The following is a 24,711-nucleotide window of genomic DNA, read 5'->3' as shown; positions in this document are numbered from 1 at the left end:
GACACACGTGTCGTTTAGCGGCACTTTTATTGTTATGTTGATTTCTCCAATATTTTACTTTGTTTTCACCATAACGACCTCCAGTATTGAATTTTCTAACTTAAGAAAGTCGAAAATGTTAGTTATGTGATAAATATAGGTGGAATTGACATAGATCGTATGATATCGAGTTGGAGAAATCACAAGGCATTATCTACATTCGTTAGAAAATATAATTAATGAGCATCTCTCAAATTTTGTGAACGACATGTTCATTTTATAACTTAAATGAGTTCAATTTACCGATTGTCGAGGCTCGAATGGGTCATGGGTGCTCATACTTTTTTTATAGACTAAACAGCACACGTGTTGTTTAATGGCACTTGTGCCGTTATATTGATTTCTCTAATATTTTCACCATAACGACCTCAAGCATTGAATTCCCTAACTTAAAAAGGTAAAAAATGTTAGTTATATGACAAGTATTCGTGGAATTAACATGGATTGTATGATATCAAGTTAGAGAACTCACAAGGTATTATCTACATTCGTTAGAAAATATAATTAATGAGCATCTCTCAAATTTTGTGAACGCCATATTCATCTTATAACTTAAATGAGTTCAGTTTATCAATTATCGCGCTAGGCTTGAATGGGTCGTGGGTGCTCATACTCATGTTTATAGATTAAATAGCACACGTGTCGTTTAATGGTAATTGTGCCGTTATGATAATTTCTCCAATATTTCATTTCTTTTTTACAGCAACGACATCAAGCATTAAACCCCTTAACTTAAGAAAGTCAGAATGTTGATTATGTGACAAATAATGATAGAATTGACAGAGATTATATATATCGAGTTGGTGAAATCACAAGTCATTATCTACATTCGTTAGAAAATATAATTAATGTGCATATCTCCCAAATTTTGTAAACGGCATATCTATCTTGTAACTTAAATGAGTTCAGTGTATCAATTATTTGGACTCGGATGGGTCGTGGCTGCTTATAATCTCGTTTATAGATAGAACGACACAAGTGACGTTTAATGGCATTTGTGCCGTTATGATAATTTCTCCAATATTTTACTTCTTTTTCACTGCAACAACCTCAACAATTGCACCCCTTAACTTAAGAAAGTCGAAAATGTTAGTTATGTTACAAATATCGATAGAATTGATATAGGTTATATGATATCGAGTCGGTGATATCACAAATCATGATCTACATTTGTTAATAAATATAATTAATGAGCATATCTTTCCAATTTTATAAATGACATGTCCATCTTACCATATAAATGAGTTCAGATTATCGATTATTGGGATTCTGACGGGTTGTGCTTGCTTATACTTTTGTTTATAGAGAGATCAACACGAGTGTCATCTGATAGCACTTATATCGTTCTGTTGATTTATCCAATACTTTGCTTCATTTTCACCGCAACGACCACATGTATTGGATCCCCTAACTTCTCTTGTGTTGTTCTCATGAAATAGTTTGTATATTGTTAAAACGTCACTTGTGCAACAGAAATGAGTACATCTCTCAACTTTTAGAAACAACATATCCATTTTACAACTGAAATGAGTACAACTTATTAATTCTTGGGGCATGAATGGGTCGTAGCTATGTATACTCGTGTTTATAGACAGAACGACACAAGTGTCGTTTAATAACTCTTGTGCCGTTTTGTTGATTTTTCAAATATTTTGCTTCTTTTCCAACTCAACGACCTTAAACATTGAATCTTCTAACTTAAGAAAGTCAAAAATGTTGATTACGTGATAAAGAACAGTTGAATTGATATAAATTATGTATTATTGAGTTGGTAAAATCACAAGTCAATGTATTGATATGTTAGAAATATAATTAATGAGTACATCTCTAAGCTTTTTTAGATGGCATGTTCATCTTGCAATTGAAAGGAATTTAACTTATTGATTTTCAAGACCTGGATGGGTTGTGGCTACTTATACTCATATTTATAGACGGAACGGCACAAGTGGCATTTTCTTTATAGGTACGGCACAAGTAACGTTCTCATGGATAAGCTATATTTCAATAACGACACTTATGTCGTTCTTTTAGAACTTTTCACATCAGTATCGGCACAAGTGCCGTTCTTAATGACATTGTCATCCTCTAAACAGCACTTGTGTCATTCTCTTAGAATTTTTCATCTCAATATAAGCACAAGTGTCATTCTTAATGACATTTTCATCCTCAAGCATTGAAATCCTAAAGTACTTAAGAAAAGTAGATCACGTGACAAAGAACAATTGAAATGACATAGATTATTTGATATAAAGTTGATGAAAACACAAGTAATTCTATTATTTTCAACGAAATATAAGTAATGAGCATATTTCACAATTTTTTTAAATGGCATGTCAACTTTACAACTTAAATGAGTTCAACTTATTATTTCTCAATGCATGGAAGAGTCGTGGCTGCTTAAACTCGTGTTCCTAGATAGAACGATACAATTGTCGTTTTATAATTAGTAACGACACTTGAGATGTTCTGTTGATTTCTCCTTTATTTTTATTTGTTTCCAGCGCAACGACCTTTAGAATTGGACATCCTAAGTTGTACCATTTTCATTTGTCTTAAAAGACATTAACAAAAATGTAGGAAAAAATCAACAGAACAGCACAAGTGTCGTTATTAATATGAAAATGACCATTGTGCCGTTATGGGGATTGTTTGAGCCCCCTCTTTTTTTTAAAAAAAAAAATAAATTTTATAACAGTGTTATGATGGAGAATGTGTGGCTAAAAAATAAGAAAATATTTTTGAGTTTACATGTAATATTATTTTATTGAAAAACGTGTGGTTAAAATGATATCAAATTACTGTTCAAGGATGCATTTTGATGAAAAATAAGAATCAAACAAGGCTATATGTGTAAACACGAGTAAAAGCAGCTAAGTCTTATCTATGCCTCGAGAACCAATAATGGAACTCATTTATATTATTTATGATATTGTCAAACTTTCTATGTCATATATGTTAAGGAGTCCATTATTAAATATTGTTTTGTTGAAAGTATTGGATATAGGTGAATTTCAGAACGACACAAGTGTCGTTACTAGACATGAAAACAACACTTGTACTATTACGTATATAAATACGAGTATAAGCAGTCGCAGTCCATTCGTTCCCTACAAAATAAGGAACAGAACTTATTTATATTGTAATATTTACATGACACTTACAACAGTTTATAGATATGTCCATTAATTTAATCGACATATATAATTGTGATAACTTGTACTTTTACCATCTCAATAATATAAAATCTATGTCATTTCAATTGTTTTTTTGTGACTAGTGAATCTTTTTGTGATATATACGTTAGTGAGTCCATTATTAAAGTCATTTCATTGAAAAAAAAAATCAAATTACAGCAAATAACGACTGTAATGTCGTTTTACTTTACAGATAACGGTTGGAGTGATGTTCTATATTTCAGATAGTAGTTAGAGTATTATTATACCCAATAGTTGTAAATAATACAAAAAGCATATTAAATACGAAAACAATACTAACTAAATATTTTTTGATACTATATTTAATAATAAAAATACAACATAGATGCAATTTCTAAGAGCATCTTTCTTCTTTCTTCAAATGTAAATGTGATTTTTCACTGTAAATGATATGATAACCAAATTCTTGTTCAAATACTCAAAAGATACCCAAAACAAGTGAAGAATATAATAAAAAAACATAATTTTACGATAGCAAGAATGGTGATTAAAGAGAAGAAAATAGGTTATTGTAATTTTGAGGACTTAAAATTGAAGAAGGTGAAAGGGGGAAGAAGATGTTATATTCACACACACACACACACAAAAGAGAGAGGAAAAAAAAAAAGAAGAAATTAGGAAGGTGGAGGAAAAATGACGGGATGAAGTGAAAAAATTGGAAGATGTTAAGTTTACAACTAAAGGAGATTTTTATTATTTTGCCGATTATAATAATTTGCATTTTTCTATTTAATTTTATTATGAGTCAAATGCTATTTAACCATATACATTGTCTAGTTAGGCTAATAGGCCAAATTCCTCTTCTTTAAATAGATTGTTTGCAAAGATGTGGGTAACTTTCTTCCAATTTTTCATCAGGTGTTTCCTTATCTTTCTTTCCAGATTGCATCTTTGCATTAGGAAAAATTCCATTTGTTTTATACATAATTTCCAACAGATTTCCACTTCTTCTCCGAGTCTTCATTTTGAATTTTGACAAAAGAAATTCATATTACCGTTGACAAATATTTAAATAGATCAGGGCAAACTTGTCCCTCCATACTTCATTCGGGCATTGAATCAATCAAATGTTGACTCATCCTTCTTCGTTGAACTGAAACACCTCAATTCCCTTCACTTACTCGCAGCAGCGCAAAAAAATTTGCATCAGCTTTTTCGAACTTGTTATCAAACCCGAATTCTGATGAAAAGTTAATTTCCCGCGCTGCGAAGTTTTATTTACAGATACATTTTTCTTGAAAATTCGGTTCCTTACTTTAGCTTCTGCTTTGGCGAAATGTAAGAATTTTCAGAGTTTGATTGGGGATTGCTCTAGCCTATAGGTAGCTCTGCGAGGAGTATGGTGGGGAGAATAGGAAGGGGAAAAGATTTTGTGTTTCGCGCGGAAGGTATTTTTCATGAGACTTCCATTGCGGATTGTACAGTTAAGTTTTATGATATGGTAAGGAAAACTTCATACAAGGGTGATTTTGATTTGGTTGCTTTCTGAGGTTCTTGAACTCGGAGAAGGTATTCATCCCTTAGTTTATAACATTTATTTGTTAGTAGTAAAGTCATGACGAATTTTTTGGGACCCAAAAGTGGAAGATGGTTCTATTTGGGATGAATTTGATCCTTATTTTCTAGTTAACTGACTTTTAGTATGTACAAAAGTAATTTGGAGATGTATTAAATCCTTATTTTCTAGTTGAGATTGAGATCGTTTCGAAGATTAGTTTAACTCAGTCTTGAAAGAGCCATTCAAAAGCTTGATCCTGGCTCCAAGGGACATCTGCCTGAGTCTTTTTCCTGGTCATGTTTCCTCAACTTGCATTCTAGCGAGGGCATTCTGTTAAGGGATAAATTTCATATCGATTCAATGTCGAAATAAAGATCAACGTATAAGGGTTTGTACTACTCCTCTTGATAAGGGCTTGGTCTATATTTTGATATTTAACTAATATGAGGTTTATTCCTTAGTTCCATTGTATATAAGCTGCGAATGGATGACAGGAAACACCATGCCGTAAAAGTCTACAAGATCTATTTATGTTTATTTTCTCCTCATTTATTGTGCAGGCTCATACGAAAAAATAAAACCCTTGTTTGATCTCCATTTTTCCCATCAAAATTTATTTTTCAATAGTGATTTGACCGCACTTCAACTACACATACTTCAATAAAATAATATTACACGCAAATTAAAAACTTTTCTTTATTTTCAAACCACATATTTTACATCAGTGCACTATTCAAAAATACATTTTTTTGACAAAAATTGGGCTCAAAGAAGGGCTAAATCTTCTCAGTTTATTAGGTTTTGAGTATTATTTACGGTACATGAACTTTAGCCCATCCAGTAAAATCTCATACGAACATCTCTATATCAAGATCAACTCCTCACGGCAAACTGAGTGCCTAAGTGGAAATGACGCAGCACACGTTCGGCATGTTAATTATGTGAACAATACGCATCAAAATCTACATGAATTCAACTTGTATCAAAATCATATATGTGCTCACAAATTTTTCATCACGTACATACATAAAATAACTTCAGTTATCAAAATTTAAAACTAACTAAAGAATTCAAGGACAAGAATTTAGTTATTACAAGGTTTTTTATTTTATTTGTACCCTGATTGACTTAGCTTTGTGTTGGTAGAAATCATGAGAGTGAGGAAAATATTTTACTATGTAGTTTTTCTCATCTAATAAAGTCTCACTCGTGATCACCGATGATTTGTTAGATTGCATTTAATTTGTGTTCATTTTTCTTATATTTTTGTTTTTGATTTGTGTTTGTTGTAATTTTTTCCAAACAGTTAATTTATTACTAGAGGTTTTATGAACCATATTTTTGTCCACAACAATTATTAATGAATTGACTCAAGAAATAGAAAACTATTGAAGTAGCAAGCTAAGATTAAGACAATGTCTTAAGAACACGGGCACTAAGGGCGAATGAGAACATTCTTTAAAACTTGTTACCAGAAGCCTTATTTTCAATCGTCAATTTTCCACTATTCCAAGATTTTCTTTGTATATTATATTTCGAAATGAAATTGGAAAACTTCATGATACAATATCTTCTTGATAATCGTCGAGAACTTTTACTCGGATCTTTGTAAACAACTCAACTTTAATGATCAAGTATTGTAAGAAAATAGTTCCAATTATAAATAAAATCTATAGACCTTGAGAAAACTGACAATTATGTTATCGAGTCATTAAAAAGCTCGTTTTGTTCAATATACAAGATTTTTTGAGTTGTAAGTGGATTGACTTAGCTTTGTGTAGGTAGAAATCGTGAGAGTGAGGAAAACATTGTAATGTGTAGTTTTCTCATCTAATAAAATCTCGTCTTTTTTGTGATCGTCGATGATTTGTTATATCGCGTTTAATTCGGGTTTCATTTTTCATGTTTTGTTTTGCTCTGCGTTTAGTGGAATATTTTCCAAATAGTTAATTTATTACTAGAGGTTTTATCAACCAAATTTCTGTACACAACAATTATTAATGAATTGCTTCAAGAAAAAGAAATCTAATAAATAGCTAGCTAAGATTAAGACAATCTCTTAAGAACACGAGCACTAAGGGAGAATGAGAACATTCTTTAAAATTTGTTACCAAAAGCCTTATTTTTTATAGTCAAGTTTCCACTATTCCAAAAATTTCTTTGTTTAATGAAATTTCTAAATAAAATTAGAAAACTTCCATGATATGATATCTTGATAATTGTCGAGAACTTGTACTCAAGCTAGTCAAATTTTGTAAATAAATCAAGTTTAATGATCGAGTATTGTAAGAAAATAGTTCCAATTGTAAAAATGAGATCTATAGGCCTTGAGAAAACTGTCGATTATGTTACTGAGTCATTATAAAGCTAATTTTATTCAATAAACGTATTCAACAACCGAGGACATCACTGGTAGGCAACAACCCAGTAGTAAAGTAAACATAATAGCATAGCTGGCTATAACCAAAACTTCCTCTCAATTTATTCCCTCAAATGAACTATCCTTCTCAGTGAATCCTGCAACAAATTAAAAACGCAATTTAATGTAATGACAAATGCTTCACATTGAAAAAAATAAATAAAGAACGGATTTTAAGCACGGACAAACATTAACTTACTCTCTGCAGTCGACTGTAGGAGAAATTGGGACGCCAATGGAAACACCACATTTAGTCGGGAGCTGGGAGGCAGCATCCGGCTTAAGGTTAGTGTAGTGTGAGGCTGCCGTCTTTAAACAGCCACATGCGGTCTGCCTATCTTGTGTAGTTTGAAGAGACTGACTCAGAGTCTTAACGCCGCTTCAGCATGATGGAGATGGAGTTCCTCCTTCACTCAGATATGTCAAACATGGAGAAATTTGAGATTCAACTTGGCCACAAGAAATGGCTGCTCCTGGTTTAGCCATGAACAGCTGAACCATGGCTACAACCACTAACAAAATCACTGCAAATCCCTTCATTTTTTTCTTATCTTCTCTACTCAGTCAAGTGCTTTTCTGGATGATGGATAATGGGTTCAAGGGTGGGGGTATTTATAGCTGGGGATGGATAATTGTGAACAAAAATGACATCACAAGTGGTTAATTGAAAATGTCATTTAGTTACCTTTATTGAGAAAGAGTAATGGAGTGTGAATCATCTGTTACACTCAGTTTTGTTCCTATAAGGCATTTGTAAATGATACTGCTTACTTTCAGTTAGCAAATGGGGAATAAATAAATAAAAGAATTGTGACAAATGGACTCTAACACGACACGGCAGTTACTCTTGCATCCTTAGCCCTGTTTGGTTTAGCTAAAATTTCAATTTATAGTAGATTTTGATAAAAATTGATGAAGTACGGTTGAAAAATTGATAAAAATTGTGAATTTCATTAAATTTGTAATTGAAATGAGTCTAAAGGAAAAATAAGTTTTTGCAAATGGCAGCCAACACAAGGACTTAATATGTACTACTTCTAGCAATTATCAATCCGAAGGCTAAATTCATGCCAACTCAAAGGTTGTCTTGCAGGAGTTGTCTGGTTGCATGGTAGCAAAATTGCATTATACATTGAGATTGAACTACTTTGTATAAAAACTTCAGTTGCTAAAGAATCGATACATTTATTCAAGTATAGTCTTTAAATAAAGGAAAAATTGCAGCCGAAGTACCAAACCTTTCGTTTATTAGCAGACTTTGCCCAAACCTTTAGTTTGTGCCACCAGAGATACCAAACCTTTAAAAAAATGTATGGGGCCAGTCCAAAATGATGGTTTCCGTCTGTTTAATCGCCAAAATCGTCAGTTGACCCCTTTAATGATATTTTCAAGAATTTTTCCCAAATAAGTGAAGGGCAACATGGGCATTACACACATTTCCCTCCTATTATATACTTCACTGTTTATTTCCCTCCATTTCTTTATCACTATATATTACCTACCTTCTCTCTCACAGGTAGTCAAAAAAATCAGCACGCACATGGCGGGGAATGTATGCAGATGTGGTTCCCCAGTGCGGATGAAGACCTCGTGGACGAACTTGAACCCGGGAAGAAGATTTCTCACTTGTCCTCGAAGCCAAGATGTGGGTGGATGCACCTTCTTTATGTGATGTAACCCTCCGATGTGTGAAAGATCGAAGAAACTAATTCCTGGTCTATTACGAGCTAGGAGGGAAATGGAAGCTGAAATCGATACCCTTCAAACAACAAGACCAAATGTGTGGAAGATCTGACTCTTCGGCTTTGTGTGTGGAGTGTTTTCAAAATGGGTTTGTTCCTAGGTATGTAGGGTCAGATTGTAGGATTTTAGTTTTTTGTTCTAGAAATTTGAGTTTAGGGTTTCGAAATGGAGCCATGTGCTAGATGTTGTGAAATGCATATGTAAAAAGGAAAAATTGTGGTGTACCTTTTGACTTAAAATTTAACGATCTTTTCTTGGCCTCTATGTAAAATGCGAAATTAAAAGAGCAGATTACACTTCAAACTTATCTGAAGAAGGTGCAGCATAGGTACCAAACCTTATAACGAGTAGCAAAATCAGTACCAAACCTTTTCTAATGGTTTCATACAGAGTACCAAACCTTTAAAAACATTGCAATAAAGATACCAAACGTTTGATAATACTTTCAGAGAAAGTATCAAACATTCTCATATATTTCCTAATCGCCTGCACATCAGATCTTACGAATATAATTTCAGAAACCAATGACAAACAGCAGAAACATAATGCAAGATATTCGACATCAACATTATCATCACATTGAACAATTTCATCAAAAATTCCAGTTACATCTACAAAATAACAGCATTGGAAGCACATATTTCCAGTTCAATTTACAAAAAACCACAGTATTTTCCCAAAAAGGTAACTATACAAGAGAAACCACATGATGTTCAAGATTGCGATCCTCTATTGTTGGACTTCTTTGTCTGTGACTTGGAGGTTTGCGTTGAATGTGCTTTTCTCTTCCCCTTCGCTGATCTGGTATGTGTATCTTCTTGTGTGGTTGGTTGAGACTGTTGCTGTGAACTATCTTCACCAGGCAGTGCCTCCTTACAGCTTCTTTTGTTATGTCCAGACCCTCCACAGCGTTTACACGTCATCTTCATGACAGTCCTTCCCATCTTAACGTCTGCAGGTGGCTCTGTCTATGACCTCTTCCTCACTTGTTTGGGTCTGCCAGCCTGTTTTCTCTTCCGAGGTTGATTGAGAGGATGCTTTCCCAATTCTGGCCACAGTTCAGGCCTTGACATCGGGTAGATCATTGGGGAGTAACATTTGAGGTATGTCTCTTTGCTATACCATAGGTCGATGTACTCATATATGCCAATATCCCTTGAAAGCATGCCTGATATTGCATGGGGACATGGTATTCCAGTGAGCTGCAATTTTCTACAAGCACATGCATGTTCTGTCAAGTCAACACTCTACCTCAAACCGTCTCAGCTGCTTATCTTAAATTTATGGTTGCCTACATAGTCTGCCTTCAAGTACCTTCCTCAGACTTAGCCTTCTCAATGATTTTTACAATTCTTAGCCCGAATGCATGATCTCACCTCTGTGCCGCTTCCCTTTTTGCATTCATCCTTATCATTTGTTGATGTTGAATTTTCTCTAGCATGGAGATGATGGGCCTGTCTCTGGCAACAACAATGGAAGAATTGAATGTCTCACACAAATTATTAAGAAGAATTTCACATCTCGAATGCTCTTCAAAATGGGATCTGATCCATTGGGAAGGAGGTTTTTCAAGGAACCAATTGTAAGCCTCTTCACTTATGTCTTTTAATTCATTCATTGCACTCTTCCAATCTGGCACTGTTGTTGCCCTTGCTGCAGTCCAAAATAGGTTCTTAAGTGCCGACCTTTGTGTGCCAAGGTGAAATTACTATAAAGATGTCTAGCATAACACCTATGCTCCGCTCCTTCACAGTATTGACTTATGGAATCCACCAAACCCTTTTGTTTGTCGGAAATGAATGTCCAAGCTCGAGGGTTATGCATCCCTATGTCATGAACCAACAATTCTATGAACAATTGCCAGTTTGTTTTGTTCTCTGCATCCACAACTGCCCATGCTAACGGGAACATACAGTTCTCACCATCGATCCCAACAACTGCCAACAACTATCCACCTTCTGCAGATTTTAGGAAGCATCCATCCAACCCAACAACTGGCCTGCACCCAGCCTTAAACCCTTCCTTACAAGCACCCTATGCAGGTGTACAATCTCTTAAAAGTATGTCCCGAACCTTCGATTTGCACTGTACTGCCTGGATTTGTTCTCTTCAATTCCTCACCGTAATCCGATAAAATTTTGTACTGCTCAGCTACAATTCCATTAATAACTTATGCACATTTTGATCTTGTCCTGTAGAACTGATGCTTTGAAATCTCATACATGCAGTCCTCTTTCACAGTCTCCATAAAACTACTCATTGGAATGTTGGGATCAAACCTAAATTTTCTCACATATTTCTTTACCAGAAAACCTGAATTAACCCTTTTATTTTGCAACACCATGGTACATGTGTGCTCACCTACAAATGTGTTAATTCTAATACTCTTGTCGGGTTGTTGGTATGCATACAGAACCCAAGGGCAATTATCTTGACACCAAACTCTTAACTGTGTCCTCATATTTTTCACTTATCTCAGTTGCCTGGAATTTTTGACGGAGTATTGAACTATTGCATTCCTTAGAATCTTGACGTTGTTGAATTTCATCCCTGACAGAAATGAATTAAACCAGAATGCATTATCATCCAAATGAATTAAACCAGAAATGAATTACACAAACAAATGCATTACCTAGCTTGAACTGTAGATCTTCCATATCAGTTGCAGGGTTAAACCAACACACATTATTCCTTCTGGCAGATGATCCCTCAGCCTCTGTATCACTGGGTAAGCTTCTAAGCTCATTGGAGTCTTCGTATTCTGTTCCAGATTCTTCCTCGGCAGCTGCCTCATCTTCCTGCTTATCCCTTACACCTTCCTGCTCACCACTTATACCAATATCAAAACTTTCACTCAACCTGAAATATGTGTTTTCATCATTATCCTCCACAGCAATATTTTCTTCTTGCTCGTACTCTGAGTCGTTAAATTCCTCTCCCAAAATACCCTCCTCATATTTATCATCCAGCTCAGGATCATCATGTTCCACATCATGCTCCACACCAGTTTCAGTAACCGGTACGTCAACTTGCGGTTCATCAAACTCCACATCAGTTTCAGCAGCCTGTACCTCTGGTTCAGCATCATGCAACACATATTCAGCAGCCTGCTGCTGTGGTCCAGAAACGTGCACATCAATTTCAGCAGACTGCACCTCTGCTTCGGCATCATGTTCAACAGCCTATGCCTCTGTTCAACAGCATGCATCTCCTGCTGAGCCTGCTGCTGTGGTCCAGAAGCATGCGTATCAATTTCAGCAGGCTGCACCTCTGCTTCGGCATCATGTTCAGAAGCCTGCGCCTCTTGTTCAGCAGCATGCAACTCCTGCTGAGCCTGCTGCTGTAGTTCAGAAGCATGCGCGTCAGTTTCAGTAGCTTGTACTATGCTTCAGCATCATGCAACTCATGTTCAGACCTCAACTGTGGTTCAACATCATGTGGTTTCTCTGGTTCAGCAGCATGCACTTTTGATTCATGTGAGTCTACTTCAGCCCCTATAAAATCAACTTCTCTATGCTCATGCTCTGTTCCATGCACTGTATAAACTTCCTCTTCATCTGCTTCCATGTCATCCACTTCATCAACTACATACATGTCATCACCTTCTACTCATTTGTCATAAATTTCAATAATCAAACACTTGAACATCCTTCTGTTCTGTTTCATCCCAAGACAACTCCAAAACCTCAACTACAGGCAAGCAATACAGTTCTGATGTCCTATTATCACCAAGCCACTTCACTAAATTCATGAAATCTGAGTCTTTAACCAACTAAAATGAACATTCACTCATTCTTTTCTTCTCCATTTTGTATAGATATCTAATTCTATCAGAATATCCTAACATCTTCACGACATTGTCCAAAAGAAATCTATTGAAGAAATCAGGGTCGATATAGTCTATATAACTTATCTTCCCATGCTCATACACAAAATTTCTCATCTTTTGAAATAAAATTCCACCATGATGAAGCCGTATACTGAAGTATTTTGAATTTTTCCCTGAAAAAACACCGAAAAAAAGGAAATTAAGCCCTAGCCCTTTTCAGTTCGAGCAACGAACATGTGCAGAAAAGATAGTACACAAGCATTACGCTCTAATACACCAAATCACTTAAAATTTTTGAATTTTCTAGTACGTGAAGACAATCGAACAGGGGAACTTCATAAACATACAACTTCACACCGTAAACCGAAAAAGGGGAACACACTTACCGTACACGGGTTGGGGAAGAGAGCCTCGAATGTGGGCTGCAATGTCCACTGGATGTTCGTCTTCTTCGACGTCCGTTTCGTCTTCTTCGTGGCTTTTCGCAGGTTCCATAGTGGATGGTGAGTGGAATGAAATTGTAACTGACGTGTTTGATGTTGAGGAGGGAAATGTGTGTAATATCCATGTTGCCCTTCACTTATTTGGGGAAAATTCTTGAAAATATCATTAAAGGGGTCAATTGATGGTTTTGGCGGTCAAACAGACAGAAACCGTCATTTTGGACTGGCCCCACACATTTTTTAAAAGTTTGGTACCTCCGGTGGCACAAACTAAAGGTTTGGACAAAGTCTGCTAATAAATGAAAGGTTTGGTACCTCAGTTGCAATTTTCCCCTAAATAAATCATCAGAAACAAAAAATGAAAAAGAAAAAGGAGAGGCGAGATTTTTGGAAATAGTAAAGAATGAGGTCCCAAAGAAATTTCCCAAACCGTACGGGCCAAAAGAAATTTCTGGTTCAAAGTCTGCTAATAAATGAAAGGTTTGGTATCTCAGCTGCAATTTTCCCCTAAATAAATCATCAGAAACAAAAAATGAAAAAGAAAAAGGAGAGGCGAGACTTTTGGAAATAGTAAAGAATGAGGTCCCAAAGAAATTTCCCAAACCGTACGGGCCAAAAGAAATTTCTGGTTCAGGCTTGGAAACAGTGGGCCCAAACAGTTTGGGCCATCTGGGTCTGAGACCGAACGTCCTAAAAGTCGCGTTTACCAAACAGCGATTTTATCCTCTGTTTCCCACCACTCCCGTATTCGTCTTCTACACTGCATCATTCAACCCTCTAATTCGACCCTGCATTTCATCCAGTACACTTCGATTTTTCATTTTTTTTTTTTTTTGCCCTTTGTCCATATAGAATAAGAGATAAAATGCAAGAAATAATAGCGTGCAATCCTACGATTCCGCTTCAATCCCACCACCGTCGTCCAAATCGAAATGCAGCCGCTACATTTTTCACAAGTAGACACCTCCATTTGCTGGGCCGCCGCAAACTCTGCTTCGACGTTGTTTCTCTTCTTGACACTCTCTCTCCTATTCCAAGGTAAGAAATTTACATAGATACATGTGAATGCAAGTGTAAATGCTTAATCTCGATCCATTTCTTTTACTTTTGCTTTATAGGGCCGATGATAAAGATTCTATTACCAGCTTTTGTACAGAAGATTTCGGGCTTCTACGAGAAAACTTTCTTATGACAACGCGTCGTATGTTTTTCACCAGTTTGTTAATGTGCTCGTGTTGTTATCTTCTTCCTTCAAGGTGCATTCCAGGTTCGCGCTCCCCCCCCAGCTTTCTATTGTTGTAATGCATATCCTTTTAACTTGATTCGACTTATTTCTACTTGAAAATCTGTATAATATGAAGAGTCTTTGTAATTGTTGGTTAATGATATATCTTTTAGTAAAAAGCTTTAGTAATTGTTCGTTAAATATGAATGTGCTTCACAGCATATGCTTTGGGGGATCCATCCGTGACAGTTGAACAAGTTACTCCTCCAGTTTTTCCTTCCGGGCCACTTTTCCCTATCGAGGTCCGTTCTTATACACACCTATTTAAGTTGTTAGCTCTCTCTTTTTTTTTTTTTTTTTTTTTTTTTTTTTTTTTAATTTGAAAAATAATAGCTATTTTTGTTTTGTTAATTGTTAATATATATTTCTGTTGTCATATCTTAAATTTGTTTTCATATTAGTTTTGTGTACTAAAAAGTATTATTGTAATCATATCATTATATTTTCGTTTATTCAATATTTCCATTTCATATGCAAATACACACACACATACACTCAATTGTAATTTTCCCTTTAACTATATTAGCTATCTCTATTAGCAATTCAAAAATAGTACATATATCATTCATCGATACATAAGATGTGCAAAATCACAGCATTTCATGTCTTATCATTTCAAACAGACATCTTTCGTTTTAGTTTATGATCTGAATGATTTTTTTTTTTTTTTTTTTTTTTGACATTTTTCCGTCTTGTTAATTGGTTTGTGTAAGTTTTTTCCCCTTAGATGGGGTTTGTTTATTGCAGGTGAATTGATATGTATCTTAATGGCAGGAAAGAATTGTCCAACTTTTTGAGAAGAATACTTATTCCGTTGTCAACATATTTGATGTAACTTTGAGACCTCAACTTAACATCACTGGTGCGGTTGAGGTATGATTTTGTTTCTTTCTTTTCATGCAAGAACTCTTTATTGATTCACTTTATCCATGCTTGGAGCAGACTAATAATCTCTACACTGCAATTACTGGAAAAGGAGTCTCTCATTTCACACCATTTTCTTCTTGAAGCTATAATAAATAATGAAAAGACTATAAATACAGATTCACAGTTTATACATAATAACAGGTTCCTGAAGGAAATGGTTCGGGGGTTGTCTGGGATGATCAAGGTCATATTGTGACAAACTATCATGGTATGCACTTCTGCCCAAAATGAAAACAATTTCACTGCACAAAAAATAATTTCTCACATTTCCCCTCATTGAATTTTGGTTTACAATTAAATCTGTTGGTGCTCTATCATGTTTAAGTAAACGATGTATTTCTTTAGGTGGAAGGATTGCACACTATCTACAAGTTTATCCAAGATCTTTTATTTTGAATTTTATTAAAGTCCTTGTTTTGCAGTCTTCACGATCATTTATGCCTGTTGATAGCAACTTGCTTGAATTTATGTGTATCTTGTTGCTTGACTCTTGTTTTTCTCTCTATAACTTTTTTATCTTTTTGTTAATCTTTTAAGCATAGTGCCAGATGATCCTGTAATTTGTCTTATAAATGTGATTCACTGAGGATATAATGAACAGCTTCAGATTTTATGTTGATTGTCTTGTCTTTGTTGACCAGTGATCGGTAATTCTCTTTCAAGAAATCCAAGCCGTGGGCAAGTTGTTGCTCGAGTTAATATTGTTGCTTCAGAAGGGTAAGGCTTACTGTTTGTTTAGTCTTGTCCATTGTGTCACCTTAATCACGTTCATTAATATTCAGTGTACTCAAATTTATTCTCATCTGGTTTCGTGTTGACTTTCCCATGTTTCCTTGTTGTGAAGAGTGCAAAAGAACTTTGAGGGTAAGTTGATCGGTGCAGATCGTACCAAGGATCTTGCTGTCTTGAAGGTTATTTTATTTCTCGAACATGTAAATTTTCAAATTTGAAGTTGTTAAAATTAATAATATAATGGGTTTATTCATCATTCTTGGGTTGGTTATTTTTCGATGCTAGGTAATGAACCTCTAGTAACATTGCATGTATGCTCGAAGAAATTCTTCTTCGCATATGGGAATCTAAGCTTCTCCATGTTGCCTAATCGTCTGTTCTATATGAGAAATGCTTACATTATGTTTTTCCTAGAGTTCTGTAAGATAACCTTCAACTGATTTATCAAAATTATCGCAATTTCAGCTTTTCAAATTCATGGGCATACAAAGGCTACTAGTCTTTCTACTTGTTTTAGTAGTGTCTTTCTGCTTTGCTGGTACATTTACTTAAGATGCAGCCACTTCTTGGAGACTGTTTTCTGTACATTAGGAGTCTGAATACTGTGATAATCGAGAATATTCGGCACCACAAACTAATTCAGAAGCAAAGAACATCTACAAATCTAATCATACATTCAATTTTTTGTCAGGCTCATGAATTTTATTTGATAACTATATGAATGAAATATAGACTGGGAAAACTGTGATGCAAGGATCCATTAGTGTGATGGCATGTAGGATGCATCATGTTTGCTGTTTTACCTGATTATATCTTCGACATGCCAGGTCGAAGCCCCTGAAGAACTATTGAGGCCAATTAAGGTGGGTTTGTCATCTTTTCTGAAAGTGGGACAGCAGTGCTTAGCGATTGGAAATCCGTTTGGTTTTGATCACACGCTCACTGTTGGGGTCATTAGCGGATTGAATCGAGACATTAATAGTCAAACTGGAGTCACAGTAGGTGGAGGAATTCAAACTGATGCTGCCATCAATCCTGGAAACAGGTTTGATTCTTATCATGTATGTCGACCTTTATATAAACTGTCTTAGCCATAACTATCTGATTCCCTGTGATGTTACAGTGGAGGTCCATTATTGGATTCCAAGGGAAATTTGATTGGAATAAACACTGCAATATTTACTCAGACGGGTGAGTCTTCTCCGCTTCATTTATTGCAGAATAAATATGGAATAAAAGAATTGTACAGATCTACTTCCGATTATGAAATGAAACAGAGTTAATCTTTCCTTACAACTGGCGCTCGTACAAATCATTTTCCGTTTTTTCTACAAGACAGGAACATCAGCAGGAGTCGGGTTTGCAATCCCTTCATCAACCGTGGTAAAGATAGTGCCCCAGCTGATCCAGTTTGGAAAAGTATGTTCCCTTTAAATTGCTGTTCATTTTTATTCTGCAATCATGCCTTCAAATCTTTGCTTCTTTCTTTATATATTTTTTGTTCCGAGGCCCTCAATGTTTATTTTGTATTAAATACACATATTCAAATTCTCTGCTGTTTGTTCATCATAGATGTTTTTGCAAGTAAAATCAATATTCTAAAGTTGGACATGTGGAATAAAATTTTCATCAAGCACCTAATTGTAACACCCCTGTATAAGCCTCTGTTTGACAACCATTAAAACAAAATTCTTTTTTTCTCAAACTCATTTTCAACCACACATTCTTATAATAAAATATTTTGCACATAAATTCAAGACTTTTTCCTATTTTTTAATTACACATTCTCAAAAAATTTACTATTTCAGGACTCATTTTTCCCTAAAAACTCATTTTAATGGTTGTTAAATAGGGGCTATATTGAAAATGCTTATGCCTCTTCCGATTCCGCTTGGGCGGATTGTTGGCCAAAGACAATATTTTTTTCTTAGATTAATGATTTTCTGAATTTTATATGCAATTCGTCACTCTCCAGGCTGTTCGAGCTGCTTTAAATGTTGAATTTGCTCTGGACCCCATTGCAAATCAACTCAATGTTCGAAATGGAGCGCTCATTTTGCAGGTAAACCTCTTTGGTCTTCAACGTGTCAAATATCATTCTATCCATGCTAAAACTTTTCTTTTGACTGCTGGTAAAATAATTAATATCTCAATTCATTTGATGCAATTTTTATAGGTCCCTAGGAATAGTCTAGCTGCCAAGGCCGGGCTACTTCCAACTACAAGGGGCTTTGCTGGTAACATTGTACTCGGTGATGTTATTGTGGCAGTGGATGGCAAACCTGTGAGCATTATATTATGGATAATTCTACAATAAATTACACACACACACACACCCCCCAAACATAGAGGGGGGCCCATGAATATTTTATTGTATGTGGGCCCCCCTCCATGTGAGGGGGTGTAATGTCGCGTGTATACCATTGTGTATACATAGCACTTCCCTTATATTATTTTTATTTGTTTAATTCACGTCTCCCTATCTTCTTGTTTTATGCAATCACATGTTATTTACTATTTAGATACGATGTGCTAATTATTGTAATAAATGTCGTTTGCCTGCTTTATATTTGTGTTACACCTGATAGAACTGGGTTTTATAGCTATTAGTATATAGTATACAGCCCAGTGCTGTGGGGCGCAGATGTTAGTCTTAAAAGTTTTCAAGCACGGTGGTGGAAAATTCCATTTTCAGCACAGATATTCGTGTCATGCTTATAGAAAACACACGCCTGTTTGCAGGCTTCTGCTTCTTGTAGAAGAGGTTCCCAAGGAGGCTTTCATCTTCCGCTAAAAGCTCTTCTAACCAAACCAAGTACTTTCAAAAAATTATCGAAACAAGTTCAAAAACAGCTTCTCGGTCTGATAAACTGGTTTGACTTTTCAAAACCTTGCCAAACTGGCCCTCTTCACGCATCTAGTTGCATCACATAGTTAGCTACTACTTTCTCATTGCATTATCAGATAGTATGTGTTAAAGACATTTTAAGCATTGTGGTGGAGAAATCGAGTTGATTATCTGTCTATTTGCGTCTCCTGTGTTTCTTTCACCTGCCTAAGTGGTTGATATATCAATTTTAAACAAACTCTTGCTATGATTCTTGATTACTCAACATGGAACGAGTGATATCTTCATTAGCAACATTGACCATTATTTTTCTGTTGCAGGTAAGGAGTAGATCAGAACTTAGTAAAATACTGGATGAGTACAATATTGGGGAAAAAGTGATACTAAAAATCCAGAGGGGCGTTGAAAACTTGGAGGTCCCCATAGTTTTAGAGGAAAGAGAGTAGAGTAAACTTTTCTTCAAGATGCCAGCTAGCCATTGAGGTCTACCTCAAAGAATTTCTTGTATAAAAAGGTACTAGCATGCTTTACGCGTTTCTCAAGAAACAATTCGATTCTGTATAAACATGCGCCCAGGCGGGCCCCCTAGTTTGTAAGTTCTTCTGGTATGCTCTGTGCATACGCAGTACATTATACGTTAGTTTTAGTAAATGAGACGACAAATTTTGTGAAACCAACTCATTTCCCCCAATTTAAGGTTACTATGGTCCAAAGTTCATCAATTTAGAGGTGATATGTCAGTGATGTAATTTTTTTCATTTACCTAATAAATTTTTTATTTTTTAATTTTATAAAATATTTCACAATAATTGCAATACTTGCATGCAAACAACCAATATGATACGTATAATTTGAATATGATTTGTTTATTGGATTATTAGGCAAGTGCAATTCCCAAATTCAGATGGTACAAAAAGTTTGTTACTTGTATATCTCTTAAGGCAGTTAACATGAAGTAATAAGCCTAATTACGTGTCTTCATGTGGATAAATATGAATGGGAATTGATATTTAATTATTATGTTCACATTAAAAGTCAAAGTATTCTTGTCTTATTTATTGTACTCTAATTAGGGGCTCAACATGACCACGACCAATTATGGGCTCGTTTGGCAATAACTTGCGTATTTTGTAGAATGGCTTTTTAGGGAAGATACAAAAATTTCTAGCTGGACAAACCATTTTGCCATTTCCAAAAGTTATTCAGACACATTCGAAAATAGTTTCTTAGTTTTAAAAAGTTCTCTGTTTTTTTTTTAAGTCTTGTCAAACGAATACTAAGGCTTCGTTTGGGAGTGATTTTAAGAATTGATTTTTTAACTATTAGAAGAAAAGTAAGGGCCACATGTGAGAGAAGAAGTTAAATTTTATGGTTGGAATAGTGAAATAACGGTCAAAAAATCAATTTTTTTGAGTGAAAAATCACTCCTAAACACCCCTGAGAAATGATGACAAAGAAAAATAATTTGTTTCCAAGATCCCATCAGCATTTCATGATTAGACCTTAATGTTGTTAATGGTGTCGTTAATTTCCTTTTAATTACAAACCAATCAACTGATGAGGGTTGGCTAATCCAAATTAATCAGACCAAAAATTTATTATATTCTATTATACACATACATACAGTGGAATTGTTTAATGCTAATACTTAAATATTGAGTCAGGATATAATTGTCAACCTCGTTAGATTCAATTTTAATGTGTCTTGCTCTTTGATTTCTATTCCACATATACAATTATGTCAAACTTTCACATTCAATTGGTAACTTTAATTCATTAATTTCCCATCTAAGTCATGATCATGGATTAACATCACTTTGTCATTGATAATCTAAAGATAAGGCTTGAATAATGGCTTAGCATTTAAACAATCAAGTTCTTTTGGAATTAAGATGGTTAACCTTATTGGACTTAATATATACATTTTGACATCATGAAATTAAGACAACAATAACGTATTACTTCATGTTTGGTGTTGCCAAATATCAAATTTTTTAATAGATTTTGATAAAAGTTAATTAAATATCCAACTGAAAAGTTGATAAAAGTTATGAATTTTATGAAATATTTGACTAAAATTAATTGTTGACTTTGATATAGAATTGTATTGACTTTTTAATCCACAACAAACAGGGTTTACCATCTTATAGGAATAAGATTGATTGCAAAAAGTATGATGTAATCGAGATTTCATTGATGCTTGTTTCTTTTCTAGATGATCACTACATAACAAGAATCGTCACAAGACGATAACAAGATTTCAATAAATAAATTATAGCATTGAGAAAATATGAATTGCATCTATCTGCGCATGGTTAACAAGATAGTGTTCATACAATTATATATTTTAAGAGACTATAAACTAATGCCATGAGACTATTGCTTTGTCTCTAATCTTGATTGCAAAAAGATAAAAGAGAAGCAAGGAAATTTTGAAAACACAGTCTCTTTCAGATCACAAATTTGGACTTCATTAAGCCAAATGGTTCACCAAGGGGAAGTAGGTTTCATTACGAGTCCATGGTCTTGACTTAAGTTCTTTGGTAAAAACTATATTAAAAGAGTTTCCACAGAAGCTGCTTCACCTGGAAAGAGTAGTCGAACGCTCAGAGGAAGAACCCTTTTAAGAAACATATATTTGGATTTAACTGTGGGCGCTTTCAAGAAACAGAAATATGGGTGATAAGATTGACGATGTTATGTTGCCTGGTTTTCGGTTTCATCCCACAGACGAGGAGCTTGTTGGGTTTTACCTGAAGATAAAACTTCAGCACCGGACTCTTCCTATTGAGCTGATTAAGCAAGTCGACATATACAAATACGATCCATGGGACCTTCCAAGTAAGACAACCTTCTTTGCCTTCATATTCTGTACAAAGTTCAGATGTTTTCAGTGTTTGTTTCCTAAAGTGGTCGTTATATGACAAAAAACAGTATCTGTCCCAATTCATTTTATTCTCCTGAATTAGTACTTATTATAATTTTTGAAGCAGCCCTGGCATCTACTGGGGAGAAGGAATGGTACTTCTACTGTCCAAGGGATCGGAAATACCGGAACAGTACACGGCCAAACCGTGTTACAGGATCTGGATTTTGGAAAGCCACCGGAACTGACAGGCCTATATATTCATCTTATGATACCAAATGCATTGGTTTGAAGAAGTCCCTGGTGTTCTATAGAGGAAGAGCTGCAAAAGGAATAAAAACTGACTGGATGATGCACGAATTCCGACTTCCATCGACCCCTGAAACTGGACTACCCAAGAAGCTCTCAGACAAGAATCTTCCTCCAAATGTTAGTCCGTTACAAGGATTTCTAGTATTCACCATATATGCACTGCTATTATGACAGATTTGATTGCAGTGTTCTCTATTGACTGCAGGATTCTTGGGCCATTTGTAGGATTTTCAAAAAGACGAATTCAATTGCACAAAGAGCTCTCAATAACTCTTGGGTAACTTCATTATCTGAAACATCACCAGATTCAATTATTCAAGGTGGACACTATGCTCAATTTACTTCAGAGAATATCTCTTCAACCACTAATACCAAATCAAGCATTCAGTTGTGTAGCAGCAATCAAGGTTCTCCATCTAACTTTTCCGATCTCAGCTATCCCTCGTATAAACCAATAATTAGTAGACCATCTATTTCTGCAACCTCAAATGGGGACTTCCTCAGTAACTTCATGTTCTTATCTCCTGACGAAGAGTCAGGACCAACGAACAAGAGTACATTTGATTTGACTTCCACGATTTTCAATTCTTCACCTGCTTTTGTCGGTAAAACATCAGAGTGTATCGACTTTGAAGGACCACAACATCAGTTTAATATCTTCCCAATGATTTCATCACAAGAGATGCAAGAAACTATAAGCTTGGAAGATGATGAATGGGGTCTGAGAAGAACGGTTGCGTTTCCGTTCAATTTGCCATCTACTGTACCAGATGAATTGAAGTCTAATTTGCCATGGGATTCTCCCCCCTGTCCTAGTGAATTCTCTGCTTCTTATTCTACAAACAATTGTTATACATAGTCCCATTACAAAGAAAGGGCGATAGTCTTCTTTTTAGCTTTGTCTTGAGCAAGCAAAGCCTTGTACAAACTGTATTCCATTCAGTACCACTGCACAGTTATTCCTGTATATTCTATTCATATATGTGTCATTGTAATTAATGTTTAACTTGAACTGGATTTATAAATTAATTGCCAAGTGGAGGCTTAATGTTTCCCTGATACCCCCTTGCTGCCTAAAATAACTGCAAGGACTGGTGCAAAATTATAAACTGCTGCTTCACATATAAAAGGCCTAAAAGTACACCATTCTCCAGTTTTTAAACCAATTTTCACGTTCTTATGAATTTGCCATTCAGATTATTCTTTATTTTAGTTAATTAAAAAACCAACTTAACCACTTTTAAAATTAGTAGACGTGTTTTGATAGTAAAACGATAAGGGGTTTGGACCGTTTGGTACTTTATAATTTAGGCCCCGTTTGATTGCACGAAATTTTCCATGGAACTTGGAATTCGAATTCCAACTTCCACTTTTGGCCTGTTTGATTGACAAAATTTTCCAGGAAATTGATTTTCCACGAATTTCTAGGTACAACACCTTAAAGCGTGATTTTCCACCTTTTTTTTTCCTAGGGGATAGGTGGTTTTTGGTTTTCCACCTTTTTTTTATTTTATTTTTTTGCTTTTTTTATTATTTTTTTTAATTGTTGGCAATGGGAACAAATTTTAGGAATAATTGTAAAAGAGGATATCCCTGAAATTGATAATTTCCACGTAAAACAAAGTCAAACGAACATCAAAAAATACTTTTACTTCAACATTTTCCACTTGAAAAATTTATACAATCAAACACAATAATTTACAATTTCCATGAAAACAATTTCTAGGTAATTCAATTCCTTGGAATTCATTTTCTTTCCATGTAATTTTCCTACTTGTAATCAAACGCACCCTTATTTTCTACATTATCAGAAGATGGGGAAAATCTTTATGGGTCGTTTGGCGAGACTTCCGCTATTGTTTTTGCATCTTGTAGAAAAATTTTCTAAGGAAGTTAGGGAAACATCTTCTAAAAGCTCTTCTAACCACACAAGATACTTTCAAAATATTATCTAAACAGGTTCAAAAGCATCTTCCTAATTTGTGAAGTGGTTGAAAATATTCTCAACAAATTAAAATTTGGCTTGTTTGATGACCTTAAAGCATCTACAATAGATTCTTTAATGCTCCAAAAAACTATTTAAATTCAAAATTTAAGAGCATCTTCAAGATTCTATAGTTTTAAAGAGTATATTCTATCATTTAAAGAGCATCTATAAATTTACAGAGTTAAGATTTTGAAGTATTCTAACAAACTTTTTATATTTAACACTTAATTTTACTACTCCCAAAAAATCTTTATTATTTTTCTTTATTTTTTTTTTAACTGGCTTTTCTCTAAATTATTTTATTATTTTCCTATATAGAAAATTGAAACACTTTTGAGCGTGTTTAATTATAGAGAGTGGGTTTGACTCATATTTAAAAAGTCTCTTGGAAATACTTTTATAATTAAATGCATTCAAAATTTCTCAAATTTCAATGTAGGAAAATAATAAAATAATCTAAATAAAATTAGTTAAAAGAAAATATAGAGAAAAATGATAAATATTTTTTGGGAGTAGTAAAATTTAGTGTTAGATATAAAGTGTATGTTGGACTACTTCAAAATCTTTA

At 34.7% G+C, this 24,711-nt stretch overlaps 2 protein-coding genes and 1 long non-coding RNA gene across 4 annotated transcripts; 2 read left to right on the top strand and 1 right to left on the bottom strand.

Annotated features, from left to right (window-relative positions):
• Positions 1-7,095: 7,095 nt before the first annotated feature.
• LOC111402592 lies at positions 7,096-7,756 on the bottom strand. The gene is made up of 2 exons (XR_002704306.1): positions 7,371-7,756; positions 7,096-7,269 (listed from the first exon to the last, which is right to left on the bottom strand). It is a non-coding gene; the product is annotated as an uncharacterized LOC111402592 (long non-coding RNA).
• Positions 7,757-13,932: 6,176 nt separating this feature from the next.
• On the top strand, positions 13,933-19,700 carry LOC111400897 (protease Do-like 8, chloroplastic). 2 transcript variants are annotated; one of them, XM_023028350.1, is made up of 13 exons: positions 13,933-14,224; positions 14,305-14,453; positions 14,631-14,713; positions 15,246-15,344; positions 15,540-15,606; positions 16,040-16,115; positions 16,243-16,330; positions 16,958-17,175; positions 17,254-17,321; positions 17,470-17,549; positions 18,106-18,192; positions 18,307-18,414; positions 19,299-19,700. In XM_023028350.1, the coding sequence occupies exons 1-13, from the start codon at positions 14,052-14,054 to the stop codon at positions 19,422-19,424; spliced, it is 1,422 nt and encodes a 473-aa protein (XP_022884118.1). In that variant the 5' UTR covers positions 13,933-14,051; the 3' UTR covers positions 19,425-19,700. The 2 variants fall into 2 exon arrangements, with proteins under 2 accessions (XP_022884118.1, XP_022884119.1); XM_023028351.1 differs by having other exon boundaries at positions 13,935-14,224; positions 16,243-16,309.
• A 1,649-nt stretch (positions 19,701-21,349) lies between these two features.
• LOC111400896 (putative NAC domain-containing protein 94) lies at positions 21,350-23,123 on the top strand. Its single transcript, XM_023028349.1, has 3 exons — positions 21,350-21,819; positions 21,972-22,273; positions 22,362-23,123. Exons 1-3 carry the CDS (start codon positions 21,654-21,656, stop codon positions 23,013-23,015), a joined length of 1,122 nt encoding a protein of 373 aa, XP_022884117.1. The 5' UTR covers positions 21,350-21,653; the 3' UTR covers positions 23,016-23,123.
• The last annotated feature ends 1,588 nt before the right edge of the window (positions 23,124-24,711 follow it).

The sequence above is a fragment of the Olea europaea genome, chromosome 10, assembly GCF_002742605.1.
Source record: "Olea europaea var. sylvestris chromosome 10, O_europaea_v1, whole genome shotgun sequence".
NCBI classification, from domain to species: domain Eukaryota; kingdom Viridiplantae; phylum Streptophyta; class Magnoliopsida; order Lamiales; family Oleaceae; genus Olea; species Olea europaea.
This window is presented reverse-complemented; position numbering and strand designations above follow the sequence as displayed.

Bases quoted from the DNA above. Each gene is read 5' to 3' on its own strand.
- LOC111400897 (XM_023028350.1), top strand. From the start codon at position 14,052: ATGCAAGAAATAATAGCGTGCAATCCTACGATTCCGCTTCAATCCCAC. The intron at 14,225-14,304 runs GTAAGAAATTTA...TTTGCTTTATAG, and splicing joins ACTCTCTCTCCTATTCCAAG to GGCCGATGATAAAGATTCTA. The intron at 15,607-16,039 runs GTATGCACTTCT...TTTGTTGACCAG, and splicing joins TATTGTGACAAACTATCATG to TGATCGGTAATTCTCTTTCA.
- LOC111400896 (XM_023028349.1), top strand. From the start codon at position 21,654: ATGGGTGATAAGATTGACGATGTTATGTTGCCTGGTTTTCGGTTTCAT. The intron at 21,820-21,971 runs GTAAGACAACCT...TTTTTGAAGCAG, and splicing joins CGATCCATGGGACCTTCCAA to CCCTGGCATCTACTGGGGAG. The intron at 22,274-22,361 runs GTTAGTCCGTTA...TATTGACTGCAG, and splicing joins ACAAGAATCTTCCTCCAAAT to GATTCTTGGGCCATTTGTAG.